Source organism: Falco rusticolus, chromosome 14 (assembly GCF_015220075.1).
Source record: "Falco rusticolus isolate bFalRus1 chromosome 14, bFalRus1.pri, whole genome shotgun sequence".
Taxonomy (NCBI): domain Eukaryota; kingdom Metazoa; phylum Chordata; class Aves; order Falconiformes; family Falconidae; genus Falco; species Falco rusticolus.
The window spans coordinates 2,946,804-2,967,178 of NC_051200.1; the positions used below are offsets into that span (position 1 = coordinate 2,946,804).

The window sequence follows — 20,375 nt, forward strand, 5'->3', positions numbered from 1 at the left end:
GGCAGCTGCTGAAAGCAGAAAGGGAAAGCAAAAGGAGGAGAAACTGTTTTGTTTTTCAGAGAATAAGGAAAAAGGGGATGGATCCCCCAAATCTCCTCACCACGACTATCTTCAGTCCACAGACAGGTCTGGCACTTACCCAGCTTCAGGTTGGCAGCATCCAGCTGGACGGGAGCAGCCAGGTTGAGCTCCGTCCTGGGCCAAAAAGGAGACAGGCACATCATCAGGCCACAGCTGGGTCCTTTCCCTGCAGACTGGGCTTTGCTAGACCTGGCCCGCAGTCAAATGTGCCAGCAAGATTGTGAATATCCATCATTCCTGCCAGAAATGGTATTAAAAGAATATTATAAGTTGCAATTACCATGGTATGCACTATTCCTGCTTCAGGTCCCAGTGTCATTTAGCGCCCAGGATGGATACTGCCCAATTGATGAGCAGCTATTTGGTATTTTGTTTTAATCTCATGGCCAGTGTGTGACTTTGGACGTTATTTACCGCCTGCTACCCAGACCCCACTCCAGAGACAAGGTTATTTGTTTCCTCACATTTGCCCACCCAGATTCATCACTCCAGTACCCAGGAGCAACACACATATTAATGAATTTAGCGTTGCAGAAGGGTGGGGGAAGGATTATTTCCGTGTTTCAAATTTCGAGCGTGACTGCTCGTTTGAAACAACCTCTCATTTTGGATCCATGATTTGCAACGGCCAAGACTTCCTTCTTATTTCATTTGCAGCAAACATACGATTTGACAGAATAGTAAACCATCATGAAATCAGAAAAGCCTGACTTGGTAGCATGTGGGTGTTAGACCAGAGCACCCCAAAACCTTCTGAGAAATGATCGCTCCAGTGGGCAGAGCTTGGAAGTGCAACACATTTAATACAGAATAAATCTGTAAAAATTCAGTTTATTAATCCTACCCCAGATTCCTGCTTTGGATGGTGTACTGCCACCGGCATACGCGTACAGCATGAAGCTTTGTCTACAGTTCGGCTGTGACTTTGTGGAGACGAAACGAGGGGCTCACACTGCATCCCCTCAGGCACGGGCACACGGGTGGCTGTGTTTGCATCGGGTGCTGCTGATTAGAGAGTGCTGCAAAGCCCACAGACGCACTCACAGCACGGCAACAGGCCTCCTAATTCCTTGTTCCCAGAAACACTGTCATTTCTAGGTTTGAAATATATTTAAGAGAAGCACTTACCGATACCCAACACAAAGCAAATCCCAGTTTTTTTGAATTGACTTTCTTGCATGAAGAGAGGAAAATACATCCACAATTTAAACTCATTACCTGACACCCTCTAGAGGCCTCCAGCCTGCAAATGCTTCAGCATGAGCTAATTTTACGAGAATATTCCCACCTTGTGCTAACTCATTTCAGCTAATGAACCCGGGAGGGCCAGTGACACACGTGCCTGGGGCTGGTGGCCAGGCTGTGTTGGGGCTGGTGGCACAGTGGGGAAGGTTTCATTAGGCAGAGACACCAGCCCATAAGCACAGGCTTGGGAAAAAAAAAAAAAAAAAAAAAGTTTTGAGTCCTCGAAATGCAACATTACAACTCGGTGAAAGGCACAGCAGAGAGAAAATGGTGCCACAGCCCCTCCCCCCCCCCCCCGCCCCCCCGCCCCCCAACTTTTTTTCTTTTGGAAATGGCAGGCAAGAAGTTCAGCCACGGTGCCAGCAGGGTGTAGGAACTGAAATGCTCAGCAGAGCGGGGGTTGCAGCACCTCTCCCCGATGGTTGTGTGCCTGTCCCTCTGCACAAGACCCTTCAGACTGGATCTACACCATCCCTACATGCTACATGGGCACGCAGCCCTGGGCCCAGTGGGCTGGCACTTCTGACCCTTTTTGAGTGATTTTTGCTAAGCTGACTGGGTACTTAGTTAAACAAAGTTAGGTGCTGTTGGATTATTTTTCCCATCGCTGCTTCTCTCACACTCCAGCTTCTTAGGTTGTAGCATATTGCAAATCTTCCCCCAGTGTACTCTGCAGCAAGAGGTGAATTATATGAAAGCAAAAACCAAGCAAGAAAATGTAGAGTGACAGCTCAGCTTCTACATATAATTCAATCCATGCCATTCCCCAGTGCATGAAAATCCACGTGCAACATGCAGTGTGTGTAGTGCAGCTTCGCAGCATGGGGAGAAAGTGGTCACAGCTTCACAGTTACTTGTTGCTGTTCATGAGAGATTACTTCAATGGTATCGACAGGCTTCAACACCATTTGCACATTTACAGGGAGATAATCCAGTAGTTTAGTTACCGGTCAGGAACACAGAAGGTGGAGGAGAAAATCTCCTGTCCATCACACACTTACCATCCAATTCAAGGTAAGTCAAAGATGCCCTGGAGTGTCCGAGGACTTCAGCAGGGCCACGGTAGAATTTACCTGCTTCCATCCCAATGTGTCATCATCAGGAAATTCATGCCCAATCCTATGGACACCGCAGGACATGGCCGAGGCAATTTGGTGCTGAGTAGTGCAGCAGTATCTCAGATTTCATGTTGCTGAGGTTCCCAGATCAGGCGTTTATCAAATTCATCCCTCTGAGGGCTCAGCCCATACTGAACTGCAGCTCACAGCATCAGGGTCCACCCCGAGCCCAGGAACAACCAATGCGTCCCCTCTGGGGCCATCCCACCCCTTCTGCTTGGCCACCTGGAAACAGGGAGACCCAAACGAGACCCTTGTCCGCCCTTAGCCCAGGCAAGTACTCCAGCAGCTGGAAAATGGCACGGATGCAGTTCCCAAAATGTGTGTAACCACAGCTAACGGACCCTTCTAGTCCCAAACCCATGCAAATAGCACCCAAAGAATCTCTGACCTCTCTCAGCATAGGCCCTGGATAATAATACATTAAACCATACCCTTCAAAATAAAAGGAGGCTGTGAGCTTTGGCAATACGAAATGAAAAAAAAAACCTCCACCCAATTCATGGATAACTGATCAGCTTCTCCGGCTTCCGTGCTCTGATCAGGTAAAAACCACCACAATCCAACCTGGCTGAACTAGAACTGGACACCTCCTCTCCGTGGATGCAGCCCCCGGTGTTGGGGTGGCAGCCGGAGGGGAGCTGCGTGGCCGAGCTGCCCAGCCTCGGCAGCAGGCTGCAGGGATGCAGGGGAGCCCGTCACGGCAGGAACGGGAACGCTTCCCGGGTGCTGCCCCGGGAACTTGTGCCCAAGCCTGCGGGGCTTACCTATGGCGTAATTAAAGGAGGTGAGAAAGACAGACAGACCACCGGGCCATTGGTCAGTTGAAGTGGCTCGATGCCATTGTTTGGACCACTGCAGAAATCCGGGATGCCTTGGGTGAATTCCCACCTGCGTTTGGATGAGCTTTGCAAGCGTGTCCTACTTAAGCGCACAGGTTTGCTGTGCCCAAACAGCGAAGTGGGCAGGTCTGTGCCCCACCGGCACCTCCACTTCTCTCCTTTCCTGGCCCCAGCAGCTACGCACCGCTTTGCTGCTGGCTGCAGGGGAGGCAGAGAAAGCAAGGAAAAAAAATAATTAATACATCCCATTTCCCAAGCGTTTAAATAACTGCATTCTCTGTAGAAAGCAGTGCATGGAAGGGCAGGGCTTCTGGCGTCACAGCTGCTGGGGTGATTAGCATGGTAATTAAGGTGGCTTTGAGTCAAGGTACAGCAGAGTAGCCTTTAAGCAGAGGTAAGCTCATAATGGAAAATGCTGTAGGAATTAGATTCCAAATCTAATTCATCGTGGGCTGTGTGCAGGAGGGCTGCTCGGCAGTGCGGTGTTATTTGCCTCCTGACCCCCTTGCTGTTGCTCCTTCCATTAGCCAGGCGAAGCAGTTAAATGGGTTGAAAAGCCGCTGCGCAAAATCCTTCCAAGCGCAGGTGAAGGTGTTCTAACCCATCCTACGGAATCAGTTACAAAACTGTATCGCTGCTTCAGGACGCGGTGAAGGCAGTTAGGCCAAAGCGAGAACCACGGAGGAAAGGCAGGTATTACCGGGGCGGGTTTGTCCCCAGCCTGCCTTCACCTGCCAGAGACCGCAGCTCCCGCTGACAAGACAGAGAAGCTGGTGATATTAAATTACATCCTAATTAAAACCTGACTCTGCTTTCATTCACAAGGAAAAGTCACTGGGCCGTATGCATAGATGGATGATGGTTCATCCAGAAGTTAGGAGCGTTTTAATTATACGTGCATATAATGTAAATGCGTTAGATAAACACAAACCCACTTTAACAGGGCCCCTTCTGTAGCATTACTGAGGTATATGAAGGCTCTGCTGGTTAATTAGATGTGGTTTATTTAGGTAAAAGATGGAGATTTTTTACAGTTAACAGGTGCCTTATTTTATAGGGTAGTTTTCACTGTATTTTCATTTTTTAAATGTGGGAATGTACCCCTTTAAAGGAGCAATACCATGATGACACCTCTGCCTTTAAAATGCTACAAAGATAAGAATGTGCAATTCAAGTGGAAGGTTATCTTAACCCTAATTTACCCTTCCCAGCTGGACTGTTTGTCTTTTTAGTACTTTGCTTTGCCAAGGCAATGACATTGCAGCTTACTCCCCAGCTCTGGTTAGCTTTGGTCCCACTTGGATGCTGTAGCAGGGCTGCTACATTTATCCTGCTCAAAGTTCAGAGGAATCTGCACAGCAAAAATAGCTCCTCTGGGATTTGAGAAGTAAATCATTGAAACATCTGTATTGATGGGCTTTCCCACAAAAATACAGCTGGAACCAAAATTACTTGGGTCCCCTTTTTCAACACCTTTTCTAGAGCTGTGGGTTTTATACCAACAACGCTGGAAGATGGGGTTTTATTGGAAATTAGGAGGATTCATGCAATGCTGTCCTACAGAACAGCAGGGCATCAGCTCCCAGAGCTGGGGCTTGTCTGGAAAACCAAGGTGAAGAATTTCCCCTCCGGCCACTGAGCAGAAGTTCTTGGCAGCTCACCTGATGGATGTGTAGAGACATCTACGGCTTTACTCAGCTCTGCAATAAACCACTGACCCGGGAAGTCCCTGGATGGGAGCACTTCCCAGTGCATCTTTGTGACAGTCCCTTCCATCATGCCACACCTGGGATTGCCAGCTCTAATTACCAAAGTAAAGCAGGCGAACGGCCAAATGAAAAGCAGGAGGGGTCACTGGAACAGCAGCGTTAACCTGTGCAAGCTGGTTTGGGCTTTGCCAAGGAGAGATCCTTGGGTGCCTCCAGAAATACTGCTGGAGCTCAGCAGCCAAGCATCGATTTCTGTTTCACCAGTCTGGCTGCTGGGCAGTGAGATCTGCCGTGGCAGTCACCAACACATGTTTATTGTCAGTCCTCTGCTCCTGGGCTGATCCCTGAGCGTCCCTCATCCAGCCGTGTCACCACTCCTCGTGTGTGTTCACCCACCCTAGCCCGATGCCCACACTAAGCCTCCGGCCGCTCCCCGCACCGGGGCAGCACCACTCCACTTGCACAGCCACTGCGTGCTTGACTGCAGTTAAAAACTGGGGATGTGAACAGGCTGCTCCATCCCGTTCTCAGCAGCTTCTGCATCCATGAGTTCAGCGGGTGAGATGCTGCAGCAAGCAAAAAAAAGGGCCTATGGAAGCAGCCGCCATCCGTGGCAACAGCAGAGGGGCCTGAGATGGGACAGTCCCTGCAAGGAACAGCCAAGGTTTGCTCAACCACAACCTTAACCATCGACGGGAGTTACCCGAGACCACAGGCACTGCCTGTACCACACAGGAGCGACTGCAGCTGGAGAAGCCGCTGAGCTCGGGGCTTTGGCACTGAGCTTTGTTTCTGAGTGGGAAGGGGGCTGGCATCTGTGCCAGCTCGTAGCCTTCGAGCCAGCTGTGAAAGAGCCCCCAGATCGGGTATTGCCCAAGAAACGCCATCTCATTGGGACCGAGGAGGTCAGAAACTGGAAAAGTAATTTTTGTTCTTCCATGATGGGTGTCCTCCCTGGGCGGGGGAGGCCGCACCAACACATCTCCCCACCCCAAATTGTGGTACCACTTACACTGAATGCACACCCGCTAGCATCGCAGCCGCACAGGCAGGCAGCCGAGTCTTGGTCTTGCTGCAGAAAGCACAAGATTGCAACAGGAACTCAAAAGTGCGTCTTTGAGCAACATAACCCCGATTTTGGAAACAACCTGCAATTATGGCTCAGAGAAACACCAGCCTCCCCGCTTGCCCCTCGCCCCAAGGCTGCTTGCTCGCAGGGCTGCTGCTGGCACCTTCCCCGCGGGGCCGGGGACACACAGGGAAAGCGGCTGTGCTGCTCGCTGTCCTCTGCCTCGCACTGCTGCCATGTCACAGGGTGCGCACCAGGTTCACCGAATGATGTAATGGTTTGGGTGGGAAGGGCCCTTGAAAGGCCATCTAGTCCAACCCCATGGGCAGGGACATCTTCAATCAGACCAGGTTGCTCAGAGCCCCGTCCAACCTGGCTTTGAATGTTCCCAAGGATGGGGCATCTAGCCCCTCTCTGGGCAACATGCTCCAGTGCTTCACTGCCCTCAGTGTAAAGTACTTCTTGCTTCTATCTAGTCTGAATCTACCCTCTTTTAGTTTAAAAGCATTACCCCTTGTCCTATCTAATCACCTACTGTGAAGTCTTATTGTCCCCAAGACTTATCCAAGGAGCTAGAACTATGCCCAGTCTGTGTGTCACGGGACCAGTCCCATGTAGGCGGGCAGACTGGGTGGGTTTGGTGGCCATGGGCTTGGCCCAGCCCCTCTACATGTTTTTCTTACCAGAGAGCAGACCCTCCAGTGCCAGATGAGGTTTGGTCCTTAAAGCCGAGCTGCCGACAGCCTTCCCCGTCCCGTGGTCCTGCTCCAGCGCTCGCCCTGCTCGATGCTCTGGGCTCCCAGTGTCGGGATCTGCATGACCGGCGGGAAGCACCAAACTCCTGTGTCCCGTTGTGCCTGTCTGACACAACTGTGGGGAGGCAGCACTCGTTTGAAACCAGCCCGTGAACTCAGGCAGCTTGCAGAGGTACCGGGTCTGCTCCTGGGGGTCGCTTCCCACCCCCTTGCCAAGGAATCTGCTGCTGAACACGGCGCCCGTGTCCTGCTTTCTGCTGGCAGGGCTTGGGAAGACCTGACACTGAAGTAATGCCCTTCCACTGGTCCTCTCAACATGAAGCACTAATGAAAGGAATGGTAGGGATTTTTTAAAAAATAATTTTTTTAAAGCCTTTTTCACAAGAAAATGAAGAGGGAAGACAGCAGCGCCCAGAACCGCAGGGCACTTCACTGCACCCACCTGCTCACAGCCAGGGACTGTGCTCCAGGCACTGCTGGGACCTCGCCGGACCCCCAACCCAGGCCTGGGGGGCTGGGGGAGCCCCCCCTCTCAGCCAGCCTGCCTGCACCGCCCGGCCCCATCACCACGCCCTCACAACTCCTTCCACGGTGATGAGATGAAGTTTTCATTTCTCAATTAAAAATAGCCAAATAGCCACACTTTTAAAACAGAAGTGCCCAAAGAACTTCTTCCCGCTTCTTCCCACCTGCAGCCGTGCTCCATCTCTCATGCGCTGGCGGTGATGAGCATCGGCCCCATTCAGCCGCAGGCTGGGACCAGGAGTGTGCGCAGAGGGGGCAGCCAGACTGCTCCTCATCTAGAGTAGCGATTTGTTTAAAGAAACGATTCCTAATATTCAATAAATGGCAGTTTTAATTTCTTCTTCATATATGATCTTAAAATGAGATTTTAAATTTTTTTATTTATTCCATAAACAATATAACAAAACTCAGCAAGTTAACAATATGACGTTTTCACCATACAGAGTCAGTCACAAATATTTAAAACCTTTGCAACAAGAACAACAAAACCCAAAATATTACAAGAATAATTTACAAGAGGATCTATAAAACAGCAAAGCGCTCACAAATTTTCCAGTTTCCTTTACACAATATCACTACACTCTTTCACAACATTTCTTTTTATTACAAAATTCCCAACAAAAGTTTAATTTTTTTCTTTGTATTTTGGTTTTTAAAACCAGAAACTTTTAAGTATACATCCTTTTATTAACACCCGAAGGTGCAAAAAAAGGGAAACCTCACACATACAAACACTTCACAGCACTTTTCTAAGAAAAATATACACTTACAAAATATTTTACAAATTGGCACACTTAAAAATATACAAGATTTTGTAGGCGTCTTAGAGTGATCCTTAAGAATTATACTTCAATTGACTCTACAGAATATTTATAAAGCTTATTCTAAAAGAAAAAAGGCAAATAATTTCCAAACATGTTAAAATTGCAGTGTAAAATGTGGAACAGAAATGGATATGTTACATTCATAAAAAGGGCCATTTCATAGTTCTTAAATGCTCAAGGGGGGGATAAAAGTTTTCTTTAGCACCATAAAACAGGAGCAACTTCCTAACGAGGTGCCTCTAGTTCTATGGAAGGGAACTCAAGGAGCAGTACATTCACATCTCTGGAGGCAGCAGTCGAAACGCCCCGGCCGGCGCCGCGGGCAGCGGAACAGAGCAGCTCCTTGGATTTCTACCCTGCTTCCCACTGGGAGTAAGAGACAAAAGGAGTTTAACTGGTACCTTTCTTTTGTGTAGGTGAGTGTGGTTTAGTCTGTGTTTAAGTCTTCCCTTTGTGCTTTTGAAATGGACGTTTGTCTATCTAGCGAAGGGTAGTGGTGAATACCAATCTGATTTCTTGTTTCCTTTTGCACCAAGTGTTCAAAGGCTCAGTAAACGTGTCTGGCAACCCAAGCATCCTGCGCGATGGAGGGCATCCTCCTGCTTTAGATCCCAATTCCCTTAGATGGCTGTTACTCCACTGTCATTAGTGTCAATTGTTTACCTGAGAAACAGATTTGAAAAGCCTTGCTTCTACCACAGACATTGTACTTCATTTCTTTTCTTTTTTTTTCTTTTTTTTTTTCTTTTTTTGCATTATTTCATGCGCTGAAGAGATAAAGAGGCACATTCTCAAATAGATGTCAGCGGCTTGAACCATGCAACTTCCACTGGACCCCCTGGGAGCTGCATAGGCAAAGTCCAACACACCGAGTTGAGAAAGTAAGACCGAGGGCCTGACCTTGCACCAGCTGAAGTCCACGCACCTGATCCTTCTCGCTTACACTGACCAAGGGAGTTTTTCTCGTGACTTAACAGCCAGGGGTGGCTGCCATCCAGGAAAGCACCGGCGGAGCAGGAGCCCCTGGGAGCAAGCTCCCACCCAGGTGCTTTGCTAGACAGGGACCTTAAGGAAAGAGGAATATGGTCCAGCAGGTAAAGGATGAAAATGCTCAAAACATTTTTATTTTGGTTTGTGGCTCATTTGAGCCACATAATACCAAAAAACCACCCAGCAATCCTGACTGTTGACAAAAGCAAGCTGCGCGGTAATGGTTTCACCAAGCAGCGGCCGCCGGGCTGCAGCCAGCCCTGCCTGCTGCTGGCCTCCTCCCCCCGAAACCTGGCTGAACCTGGTCCAGCAGTCATTACGCTCAAGCCATTTTTCAACCCCCTCCCCTCTTTTATGCTTAAAAAAGAAAAGCAAGATGTAAACCTGGTAAGTTTTTTTTGTTTTTTTTTTTTAAAAAAACCCTATTACTTGAATCCCCATCACTGATATTTCCCTAATTACAAAACCTCTACACGCAAGTACCTCCGGGAAACCCCACAGCCGCCAGGGGTGGGCTACTGTAGGGTTTCCTTCTGCAGAACACCCTCCGCACAGCACAGCCACCACAGGGCGATGGGTGCCTTCCCCGTGCCGTGGCAGACCTGCCCTTCTGCAGGACGGCATGGGTGCCCAGCTTGGGGGTGGAGAGCCAGGGGCTCAGGCTGAACTACCCCGCGTGGTGTCCTCTCGGATGGACTTTGTGACCTTTCTTTACAAGCAGCCGGTTTCTGCTTTTTAATTTCACTACCAACTATAAGTTGCCCAAACCACAGTGTGCCAGCACAGCGCGGCTTAGGAGAGCAGCATCGCTGCCACCGGGTCCTCTCATATGGTGGCCAGTGGGACACCAGCACCACCAGAGCAGGAGTGAAATGAGATAAAGTAGAAAAGACATTTTTAGGGATGCTGCAGAAGAAAAGTCTTTTGCGGGGCTTGGATTAGCCGCCCTGAACAGCCAGGAGCCCAACCAGAAGATGTGAGAAGGGGCTGGAAGTGCAGTGGGACTGGGCAAGAGGATGAGCCGAGATGGGAGCCAAGGCAGGGAGGTGCGGGGAGCCCCGGGCGTGCACGGATGGTGGGCAGGGATGGATGGGACTGACGTCCCAGTGCTCCCACAGCTGGGAGCAGCGCTGTGAAAAACAGAAATTCACCGGTACTGACAAGAAGGGCAAGTGGAAAAGGGGAGCTCGCATGGCAAGGAATGAGGCAAAGGTGGGAGGGGGTGAAAACCTTGAGGTAGTGATAGGCAGGGGGAGATGAATTTTAGGGAAGTAAACTTCCAGCTGTTCAAGGAGTTGGTCAACAGGACCCCCTGGGAAACCGCCCTTGGGGACAAGGGAGCAGATCAGAGCTGGCAGATCTTTAAGGATGCTTTCCATAGAGTGCAAGAGCTCTTGGTCCCCAGGTGTAAATCAGGAAAGGAAGGCGAGAGGCTGGCATGGCTGGATTGAGACCTGCTGGTCAAACTGAAGGGCAGGAAGGAAATGCAGAGGCAGTGGAAGCAGGGGCAGGTATCCTGGGAAGAGCACAGGGTCATCGCCTGGTTGTGCAGGGATGGTGCCAGGAACAACAAGGCGCGGCTGGAGCTGAACTTGGCAAGGGCACAAAGAAGAAGGGCTTCTGCAGGTATGTTAGCCAGAAGAGGAAGGTCAAAGAAATCACACCCCCACAATGAACACGACTGGCAAACTGGTAACAGCGGATGAGGAGAATGCTGAGGTACTCAACTACCTTTTTGCCTCCGTCTTCACTGGCAGCCTCTCTTCCCACACCTCTGGAGCGGATGGACCACAAGACAGGGACTGGGGGGGCAGAGTCCCTCGCACGGTAAGAGAAGATCAGATTTGTGACCACCTGAGGAATCTGAACATACATAAGCCTATGGGACCTGACAAGAAGCATCCCAGAGTCCTGAGGGAACTGGCTGATGTACCTGCCAAGCCGCTCTCCGTGACACCTGAAGAGTCGTGGCAGTCAGGTGAAGTCCCCGGTGGCTGGCAGGAGGGAAACGCTGCACCCATTTTTAGAGCGGGTGGAAAGGAGGCCCCTGGACCCACCCACCCGCCAGGCCACTGCTGTGCCTGGGAAGGTCATGGAACAGATCCTCCTAGAAGCTGTGCCAAGGCACGTGGAGGGCAGGGAGGTGATTCCCCACAGCCAGCACGGCTTCACCGAGGGCACGTCTGCCTGACCGACCCAGGGGCCTTCTATGATGGCGTGACTACATCAGTGGAGAACAGAAGAGCTACAGCTGTCGTCTGTCTGGATTTCTGTAAGGCCTTTGACACGGTCTCCCACAACATCCTTCTCTCTGAATTGGAGAGATAAGGATTTGATAGATGTGCTGTTCAGTGGATGAGGAATTGGCTAGATGGTCATGTCCTGAGGGTAGTGGTCAATGGCTCAATGTTCAGATGGAGATCAGTGATGAGTGGTGTCCCTCAGGGGTCCGTAGTGGGACCAGCACTAATAGCTTCATCAATGACACAGACAGTGGGACCAAGAGCACCCTCGGCAAGTTTGCAGACATCACCAAGCTGAGCGGTGCGGTTGACACGTCTGAGGGATGGGATGCCATCCAGAGGGATCTGGACAAGCCTGAGAAGTGGGCCCATGTGAATCTCATGAGGCTCAACAAGGCCAAGTGCAAGGTCCTGCACCTGGGTCAAGGGAACCCCTGGTTATCAATCCAGGCTGGGGGATGAAGGGATTGAGAGAAGCCCTGTGGAGAAGGACTTAAGGAAGAATTTTTTTATGCTGAGGGAGGTGAAACACTGGAGCAGGTTGCCCAGAGAGGGGGTAGATGCCCCATCCCCGAGAACGTTCAAGGGCAGGTTGAGCAGGGCTCTGAGCAACCTGAACTAGTTGAAGATGTCCCTGCTCATTGCAGGGGGTTTGGACTAAATGACGTTTCAAGGTCCCTTCCCACCCAAACAGTTCTATGACTCTATGAAGATCAAAAGGGAGGAGGGACATGGCTGGCTCAAGGCAATTTCCAAATTCTGGGGTCTATCAGCAGAAAGATTGCTTTTTCAGACACAGACAAGGGCCAGTGCCACACTGTGAGGGATCTGGGCTCTTAAGATCTCCCCAGTCAGAGATTTCTGGGGAGAACATGGGATGACCACTGAGGGTGGCAGCAAAATCGGAGCAACAGGACAGAATGGGAGAGCAACAAGGCAGCTGGTATTTGTGATTAATACTGTCCTGAAACACCTAGCTGGGTATTCATGGATTTCCAACATAAAATAGTCAATACATTTTATGCCTTATCTTCATGCCCTATTGCACACTTCTTGAATGCAATAGATATTGCTATCTGGTTCAGTACAAGGTATTTTATACGAGTCCCATATTCATAATAAGCATAATGAGCACAGTGCAGGCCAGTTGAAATGTGCTTTTAAACGATGGTTCTGGGCCAAAAAGAAGGGCAGTGCTGCATACCAGCCCTGGGCCTGACCTGTCTCTGTAGAAGCAGCAGCCTGAACATCCGAAAGAAGGGAGCTGGCAGCCCCTCATCCTGCAGCATGTGGGAGGAACGCAGAAAAAATGGGATACACCAACACCATGGCAGTGACTGGAGCTTGCAGTATCTGATGACCCTACGAACAGAAAAGACAGCTGTTGGGGAAGCAGGGGAGAGCATGGAGGCTGCAGGCAAGCCAGGCACCCAGGGATGGAGCCCTAGCACAGCTCTCCTCTCCAAAATAAACCCTGAGCAGCTTCTGGATCTCCCTCCTGGAGCCAGAGCCAGGGTGGGATGCTGCACCCTGCTCCCACCTGCAGCAACCTGCAGGGTACCCAGAGTCTGCTCCCAGCCAGAGCAACTCACTCTGGGCAATGCCAGCATTTCATTTTTTCATGGAATAAATGAACTTACGGGATTGTTTTCAGACTTACTATTTTTTCAGAGTTGCTTCTTTCATCTGTTAAATAAAATGCAATGCAATCACCATGCCGTTCTCTCTGGGATTGCAGAGCCGAGCCTAAGCTATACCTCAAGCTCTGCAAATGCCAAAAACATTTTGATTCTAAATCGACACTCTGCAACTCCACTTCATTTAAGTGTTCAGTCTGCTTTTTTGCTAAATTAACTGAAAACAATTCTGCTGTTTTGCCTTGCGCATGGGCTGAAAAAAAACAAACCTGCTTGCACAGAAACCCGAGTCTAGTCCTGCCCTCTGCGAAACACCACCTCTATGCTCACAACCATGTCGAGAACGTGATCTGTCCAACTGCTATTAAGGCTCCTCTTCCTCACAATTTTCTATTGCATAAACATGTCCAAGCCTCGCATCCTTCTGCTCCCAACAGCTCCCAGTTAGCAGGGCTCTTGCATATCAAGGTTTCATGAGAAATCAGCAGCAAAATGCAATGCACAGGCTCTCAGTTGCACAAGGAAAATAGATATTTCTTGGGTTTGTTATTCTCGTGGAGGGCGAGGGTGTGGTGAGTAGGGTTACAAATAAGGCCTTTTGAGAATACATTTAGCATGTAATACTTAATGCTGTCTTAATAAAGTCCAGTCATGTATGATCTGGCCCTGATTGGTGAGATCACAAATAGCTCCGCTTTTTTTTTTTTTTTTTTACTTATCTTATGAATTGAATGAAAGAAAAGGTTCAGACTTGTATTTAAAACTAATGACTTTGCTTTTGAAAGTTCAAACTATATTGGCATTGCAAGGTTAGACATTTAGGAAACACCAAAGCTATGATAGGAGAGCGCTTTTGACAGGCTCTGCATCGAAAATGTTTAAGAAACTACTCAAAGAAAAAGTAAATAGCAATAAATGTATGAAACTTATTAGTTCTGTTTTTATAACTATTTTAGAATTTATCCCAGGTTCTTATAAAATATATAAAACTGAGATACAAAGAATTAGCAATGTAACTTTGCATTTCAAATGATCTTCAGCTACAGGTTTTGCTTTAAGAAAACAGACACTTGAAAAGCAGCTGTTCTGTAGTCTCTAGATGCAGACACTTGAGTTCCTGGCAAACTTACCATCAGTGGTTTTCTGAACTCCTCCACCATTTCAACTCTCTCCTATAATGAAACTCAACATTTCACCATTAAGTTTTTCTGCTCATGGTTTCAAAGAGAGGACATTACCATTTCCCAGCATCGGTTTCAAAGTTCCTTTTTTCTTTTTTTTTCCCCCCTTTTTTTTCCTTTTTTTTTCCTCTTTTTTTTTTTTTTCTTTTTTCTTTTTCCCTTTATGAGCTTTAAACCACAGGGTGAATCCATGAAATGAGGTAAGTAAATTTGGCACACTTTTAGTCATGTCCATAAAACTTTTGGTAAGTTGTATAAGTGAACAATATCATTTTCATCGTGAGTTACAGGTGCTTTCAAAGGGGGGTGGTTAGTACTTAACAACTGGAATGTTTCTAGTAAAACCAAAAGGCATAGCTGCAAAAACACTCACAACCCAATGTTGATAGAGAAGTAAAAATATATACAATACAGTCACTTGTTCATAGTTTGGCACAATTTTTTTGTTGTTGTGGGTAATAGTGCATAAACTACTGTACAACAGTATGACTTTTAAAACAGTCTTTCACAGAGAATACCAGATTAGGTTTGCTTTCAAATAATAAAATTCCCACAATTTCAAACTCTTCATTTCAGCACTTACATTTCAACATACCACAAGGCAGATTTCGAAAAGGAACCGACGGGAAAAAAAAACCCCAACCAATAAAAAAAAAAAAAAAAAAAAGAAGAAGAAGAAAAAAAGAAAAAAAAAGAAAAAGAAACAAACATCAACCGTCTTTCTAGAAAAGGGAGTCTCTTCTTCAAATACAGGAAAACCCAAAAATGTTGTTTCTGCTTTAAGAAGAATGGAGTCTGATTCCCTGCAGGAAAAAATCAAACATTTGATGCCATCTTAGTTAGCTCGTCTGGAGTCACCACGACGGAGCGTACGCGCTAAAGGCGGGCGGGTACAGAAGATGCAGCTTTAGATGATGCAGGTTAGGAGATAAACAGCAGAGGGGGCCAGAAAGCACTCAAAATTGCCACGTGAAGCTCAATTAGGAACGAGTTCTCATTTGCAAAGTAAAGAGCCGTTTTAAGTTTCGAGATCTTGGCTTTTGGATGCATAACCTCTTTTTTTTTTTTTTTTTTTTTTTTTTTTTTGTGGTTTATTTTTTACAAAATGTTCCAAAACAAACAAAAAAAAAAGTCTTTCCTCATCAAAATCATTAAAAAGAGCATGTAATCGTGTTTTGTTTTGTTTTTTTCTCCCCCCAATAAATAAGTAATTAAAAACTGAAGAAGCCAAACAGCAGAAAAGAGTAGCCTTGTTAGTTTTTTTAACCCCAGCCAAGCCAGAAAATTGGTCATTCTTTTAGGTAGCTTGCAAGTATTAAGTATTTTCATGCACATAAAAAAAACCCAAACGAACAAAAAAACCAACCCCCAAACCAAAACCAACCAAAACTGTAAAAGGGGAATGTCTTTTTTTTTTTTTTTTTTTTTTTCATGCAACTTTTGCTTTCAGGAAGGAAAAACTGAGGAAGAGCGGGCCTAGCAGGTGGGAGGGAGGTTAAGGGGCATTCCAGCCAGTTTGGTGCAGCATTACCTCAGTTTCTCAAAAGCAGCTGTCACGGGTGGGTCCTTGTGGGGCTGTTCGCGGTCCGTTCGCTTTATTTTACAGTTCTCATCCCTCAGCGATTTCGAACTGGATTTATGACGGTAGAGTTTTTTATGGGTAGGTCCGTTATTGCCTAAAGTGCTCAGGTTACTATAGTTTTTATCAAAAAAGGGAGCGTGAATGTCCGTGGTGTACCCAGTTGAGCAGTTGGGGCGACCAGGGTCGCAGGTTGCGGCTTTGCTGTTTTTGCTTGAGCCCTTGTTGTTTGACTTGTGGTTCTTCGCCGCCGCCGGCGACCCGCCGTTCGCCTTCTTCTTCGACTCTTGGGATGTCCCTGCCAAAATTTTAAGAGTTTTCAGTTTCAGGCTGTTGGACTCCGGGGACCGGAATATGTCTGGAACGCTGTTGTGGCCAACAGGCCCCCACAAGGGCTCGATGGAGGCCATCATAAACCTCTGGACATCCGCCATTCCCGACGCAATGTTGGACAGGATGTTGGAAGGTTCCTCAAATTCCCTCTGGTCGTCATCCAGGAGGCTGGTGGCATTGCCCAGGCTGGCTTCTGACCAGCCCGCGCCCCCCTCTTTCCCCAGCGCCCACTCGCCGGAGAGCCCATTGTGCTTGCCCAGCTTCACCCCAGCCGGGCTGCAATGCTGGGCGCCCTCAGGGAGGCCCTTGGTGGCCGTGGCCGTGTTGCTCAGCTGGCTGACCGCCCTGCTGCCAACGGCCAGAGCCTTCTCGCCGTTGACTCCTGCCGTGTTTTTCCCTTTCCTGGCAGATTTGGGTGCCTGCCTGGAGTTTTTCCCTGGCGGTTTTTCGGTTCCTTTGTTGGTTTTGGGTGATTTTTTCCGGGTGGCTTTCTGGGAAGAGCTTTGGTTTGTAACCACATTCTTGCTGGATGAACTTTTCCTCTTCGATTTTGACACTTTGCTATTGGTGCTAATTTGACCAGATGGCTCATTAAATGTTGACAAGCATGGACTCTTTTCGAGAAGGCTGACAGAATCTTCATCGTTGAACATATGGAACTGGAACTGGTGATTATTTAAAGCAAACCCATTATCTGCCTGATCCTCAGTCTGCAGGACCCCACAGTTCCACTTGACCTTCTCAGAGCTGTTGAGGGTGGCCTGGGGGCTCTCCTGAAAGCCCTTTAGGGTGCCCAGAGGCTTGGCATCAGAGCCAGCTATCTGTGGGGACAGGTTGGGAGTGTCCGGAGGGGACATCTCTGAAAGCGACGACTGGCGGAACCTATCAGGTGTGAAGTTGGAAATGTCTAAAAGGTCCGTGGACTCCTTCAAAGGGGTGATTTCATCTATGCTCTGCTGGATCACTAGCTTGGGACTGCAGTGGGCCAAGAAATCATCATTAATATCATCCTCGCCGTCCTTTTCACAAGACTTTAAACTTAAAGAACTGTAATTGCTAGAACTAACTGACAATGAACCCACTGAATCAAAACTAATGAGCCTGCCATCATCTGTACTTAGTGTACCTCGTTGGAAATGAAAGCGCCCCTCTCCATTATTAAAATGACATGACTGATAAGAATCATCAGACTGCACTTGTTGGCTATCCGGCATGTAATTTTTTTGGTAGAGCAATTTGCTGCTATTCAGATTGACTTGAGCGTATCCAGAGGCGGGGAGGCCGTCTGCACCCGCGGCACCGCTGCCGAACTCGCTCGGCAGCCCGGCCGCCTCCCGCATGTCACCGGGGAAGTCCTGGCGGTCGCTGCCGGCAGCCTTGCTGGCCGGCCACATATTACCGAAGCTGCTCTGCTCCATCTCCAGGTGGCCGGGCGACTGCTGCAGCTCGGACTCGGAGGGCGGGGAGAGCACGCAGCTCTGCGCCGGCTGCAGGGCCGGGAAGGGCTTTTCCGCCGGGACGATGCTGGGGAGCGGGTGCTGCTGCTGCTCGGAGGGATGCTGGGCGAAGTATGAGATACCGGTGTTGCTCGACAAATCAGAAGCATCTAACAACGTCTGCAGATACCCTCCGGGGATCAGGGGTACATTGGTGGTGATATTAGCAGATGGCAGAGGCTTGTCTGAAGAGGAGGTGGATGGTAGGAAAGGAGAATTTTTAGCAACCTTATCCTCGTGGCACTCCGGGAGATGGGAGCTGTCTGAAGCACAAGAAACGTTTTCGTCCTTCAGACGCGCCGCAGAGTCCTGGTTTTCCAGCACCGGGGAGCCCTCCGCCGTACTGGTAGCAGCTTTGATCTTCTTGCACTTCAACCTGGCTTCACTTTTGAATTTGATTCTGCGGAGCACTTTCCTCTCCGTCCCCTTGTGCTCCCGTTCCTGCGATTTGCATTTCACAGCGGCGATGCCCGTGATGTCATGTACGTGTAATCCGTTGGCACAGCTGGGGGTGGCGATGGCTAACGCCGGCAGCCCTTTCAGGCCCGTGTCCTCTTTACTGCTGCAAGGCTGCTTGTGATCAGAGGAGCAAGAGCCCAGCTTGTTCACTGATTGCTCGATGGCTTTAATTCTTTGAATCCGGTGCCTGTTTGCTAGCTTGCATTTTCGCTTCCGTGGGTGAGGGAGGAATGAAGCATCTGAGCCGTTAAGATAGAAATTCTGCTTGTGGTAGAGAGACGATCTGAGCAAATCCAGCCGGCTCTGCTGCCTCTCCTGCCAGAAGCCCTTCAGAGGGGCCAGCTTCTTGTATTTGCTGAGCAGCTCCTCGTTTAGGGTAACAGTTGTCTCGCTGGCATCCACTTTGCTGAGCTTCACCAGCATATGCTTCTCCCCTTTAAACCTGTTAATGATGATGTACTTGATGATAACGGGGGGCTCCTTGCGAGAGACTTTTCGCCGCTTCTTGGGGCACCACTCGTCATCGTCCTCCTCCTTGGGCCCGTCTGGGAGCCACTCCTTCTTGTCCAGGATCTTCTCGTTCTCGATGGAGTCCACATCGTACAGGTAGTCGTCGCTGTATCGCACTTTCCTCTTCGCCCGCAACCCGTAGTTCTGCTGAATGAAGGAGCCGGAGTGGTCCCGGGACAGGTACCGGCTGCAGTCCTTGATGTCCCGCAGCACGTCGTAGGAGGACTCTGTGCAAGTGCTGTCGTCGCTGAACTCCCCGGAGTCCTCCGTGGAATTCACCGAGTCCAAGAAGTGGCTCCTCTTGGAGCCCACGTACTGCACCATCTCCGTGCTGTTGCAAGATTTATTTAAGGCAGCTTTCTCCTCCTCCTCACCGTCCTCTTCCTCGCCGTCCTCCTCCTCCTCCCCCCAGATGATGCCTTCCTCAGATTTGAATTGAGAAGGGTCGGTGGCACCGCCGGGCCCCCTTTTCAGGGTGCTCCTGCTGTCCCTTTTGGTGCAGTTGCCAAACACGCTGGGGAAGAAGTTGAACTGGGCATCCTCTTGTAGGGTGGTGGTCTTCTCCCGCACGTTGTCCTGGAAAGATTCGTATCTAATTTTCAGAGAGCAGACATCGCTTCCCAAGGTGGAATCGTCATCATCGAACATGTAATTATCGACGTCTTCCTCAGAAAACAGATTTACAGAAAGCTCATTTTTGGAGCAGAGGTCAAGCAGCTCAATTTTACTTTCACTAATGAAAGACTCAAAATAGCCCCATTCCTGGTTGGGATTTGTTAGTAAAGGTTCCTCACCATTGCATTTGTCTAATAGTAATCCCTCATAATAATTTTTCTGAGTGGGGTCCTCTGAATCACTGTCAGATTTTTCTGCATCTCTTTTGTCCGCTGCCCTCGATTTATGCATAGGGAAGCTTAAAAGCTGGTCTGAAAGCAGTTGATCCCCATATCTCATGGTTTCTCCTGTGCTCATGCAGTGAATCCCTATATCAGAGACTGAACAGGTGTCATAATCCCTATTTATATCCCCCACTTTCAAGCTTATTCCTGGCTCTGCATCAATGCCGTCCTTTGATTCAATAAAGCAGCCCAGACAGGTCCGGCTCGGCTGCATCAAGCAGTCGCCCGTCAGCGCCGACATGCCTCCGGGCTCCATCATGGTGAAGGGAGCCTTCTCGCAGTCGCCTGGCAGTGACCAGGAGCTCATGCCCTTCGTCACGCAGGACGTGAGGGAGATGGCGTGGGCGGAGGAATCATCCGAGGCGTGCTCGGGCACATCCGTGAGCCTCAGGGGCGACGGGGGGCTCAGCAAGCAGGGCTTCTTCGAAGTCAGGGGAGGCAGCGCCCGGTGGCACGCGTGGTTTTCCTTCTGAGCTGACGTCAAGGCTGAGAATGTGACCGCGGCCTCGGCGGCGGTGCAAGGCCTCTCATCGCCGTCCAGGGCGTGCGATTCTGTGAGGGTAAGGACAAGGAGGGGAGGAAAAGAGAAAGAAAGAGGGTTTACATCCCTTGCAGTTCTGCTGAGGCTCGCCACCCGCTCCCCTTCTCCCTCGGCTTCAGTGGTAACTTTTCCCAAGCGCTCCTTAGGGAAGCGGTAGGTGCTCTTCCCGCAAGAACGTGATCCTTCCCTTCTGGATCTAATTAATGTGGTGATGTGCAAGGAAGGGAGAGGTAAACACTCTCCCCCCTGCAGCCAGCTGGAAGAGGTACACGAGTAGGTTTAAATAAACCAAGCCCATCCGTTCTTTCCTCCTCATATACATACCGTTACCTGGATACT

General features: G+C 49.3%; 1 protein-coding gene across 1 annotated transcript in view; it reads right to left on the minus strand.

Annotated features, from left to right (window-relative positions):
* Positions 1-7,711: 7,711 nt before the first annotated feature.
* Positions 7,712-20,375, minus strand: part of NEXMIF (neurite extension and migration factor) — a 58,494-nt gene continuing 45,830 nt past the window's right edge. Inside the window, exons 3-4 of the mRNA XM_037408350.1 lie at positions 15,751-20,047; positions 7,712-15,022 (exon numbers count right to left, since the gene is read on the minus strand). Of these exons, the coding sequence (XP_037264247.1) occupies positions 14,806-15,022; positions 15,751-20,047 (4,514 nt within the window). The 3' untranslated portion in view covers positions 7,712-14,805. The remainder of the gene's footprint in view (positions 15,023-15,750; positions 20,048-20,375) is intronic.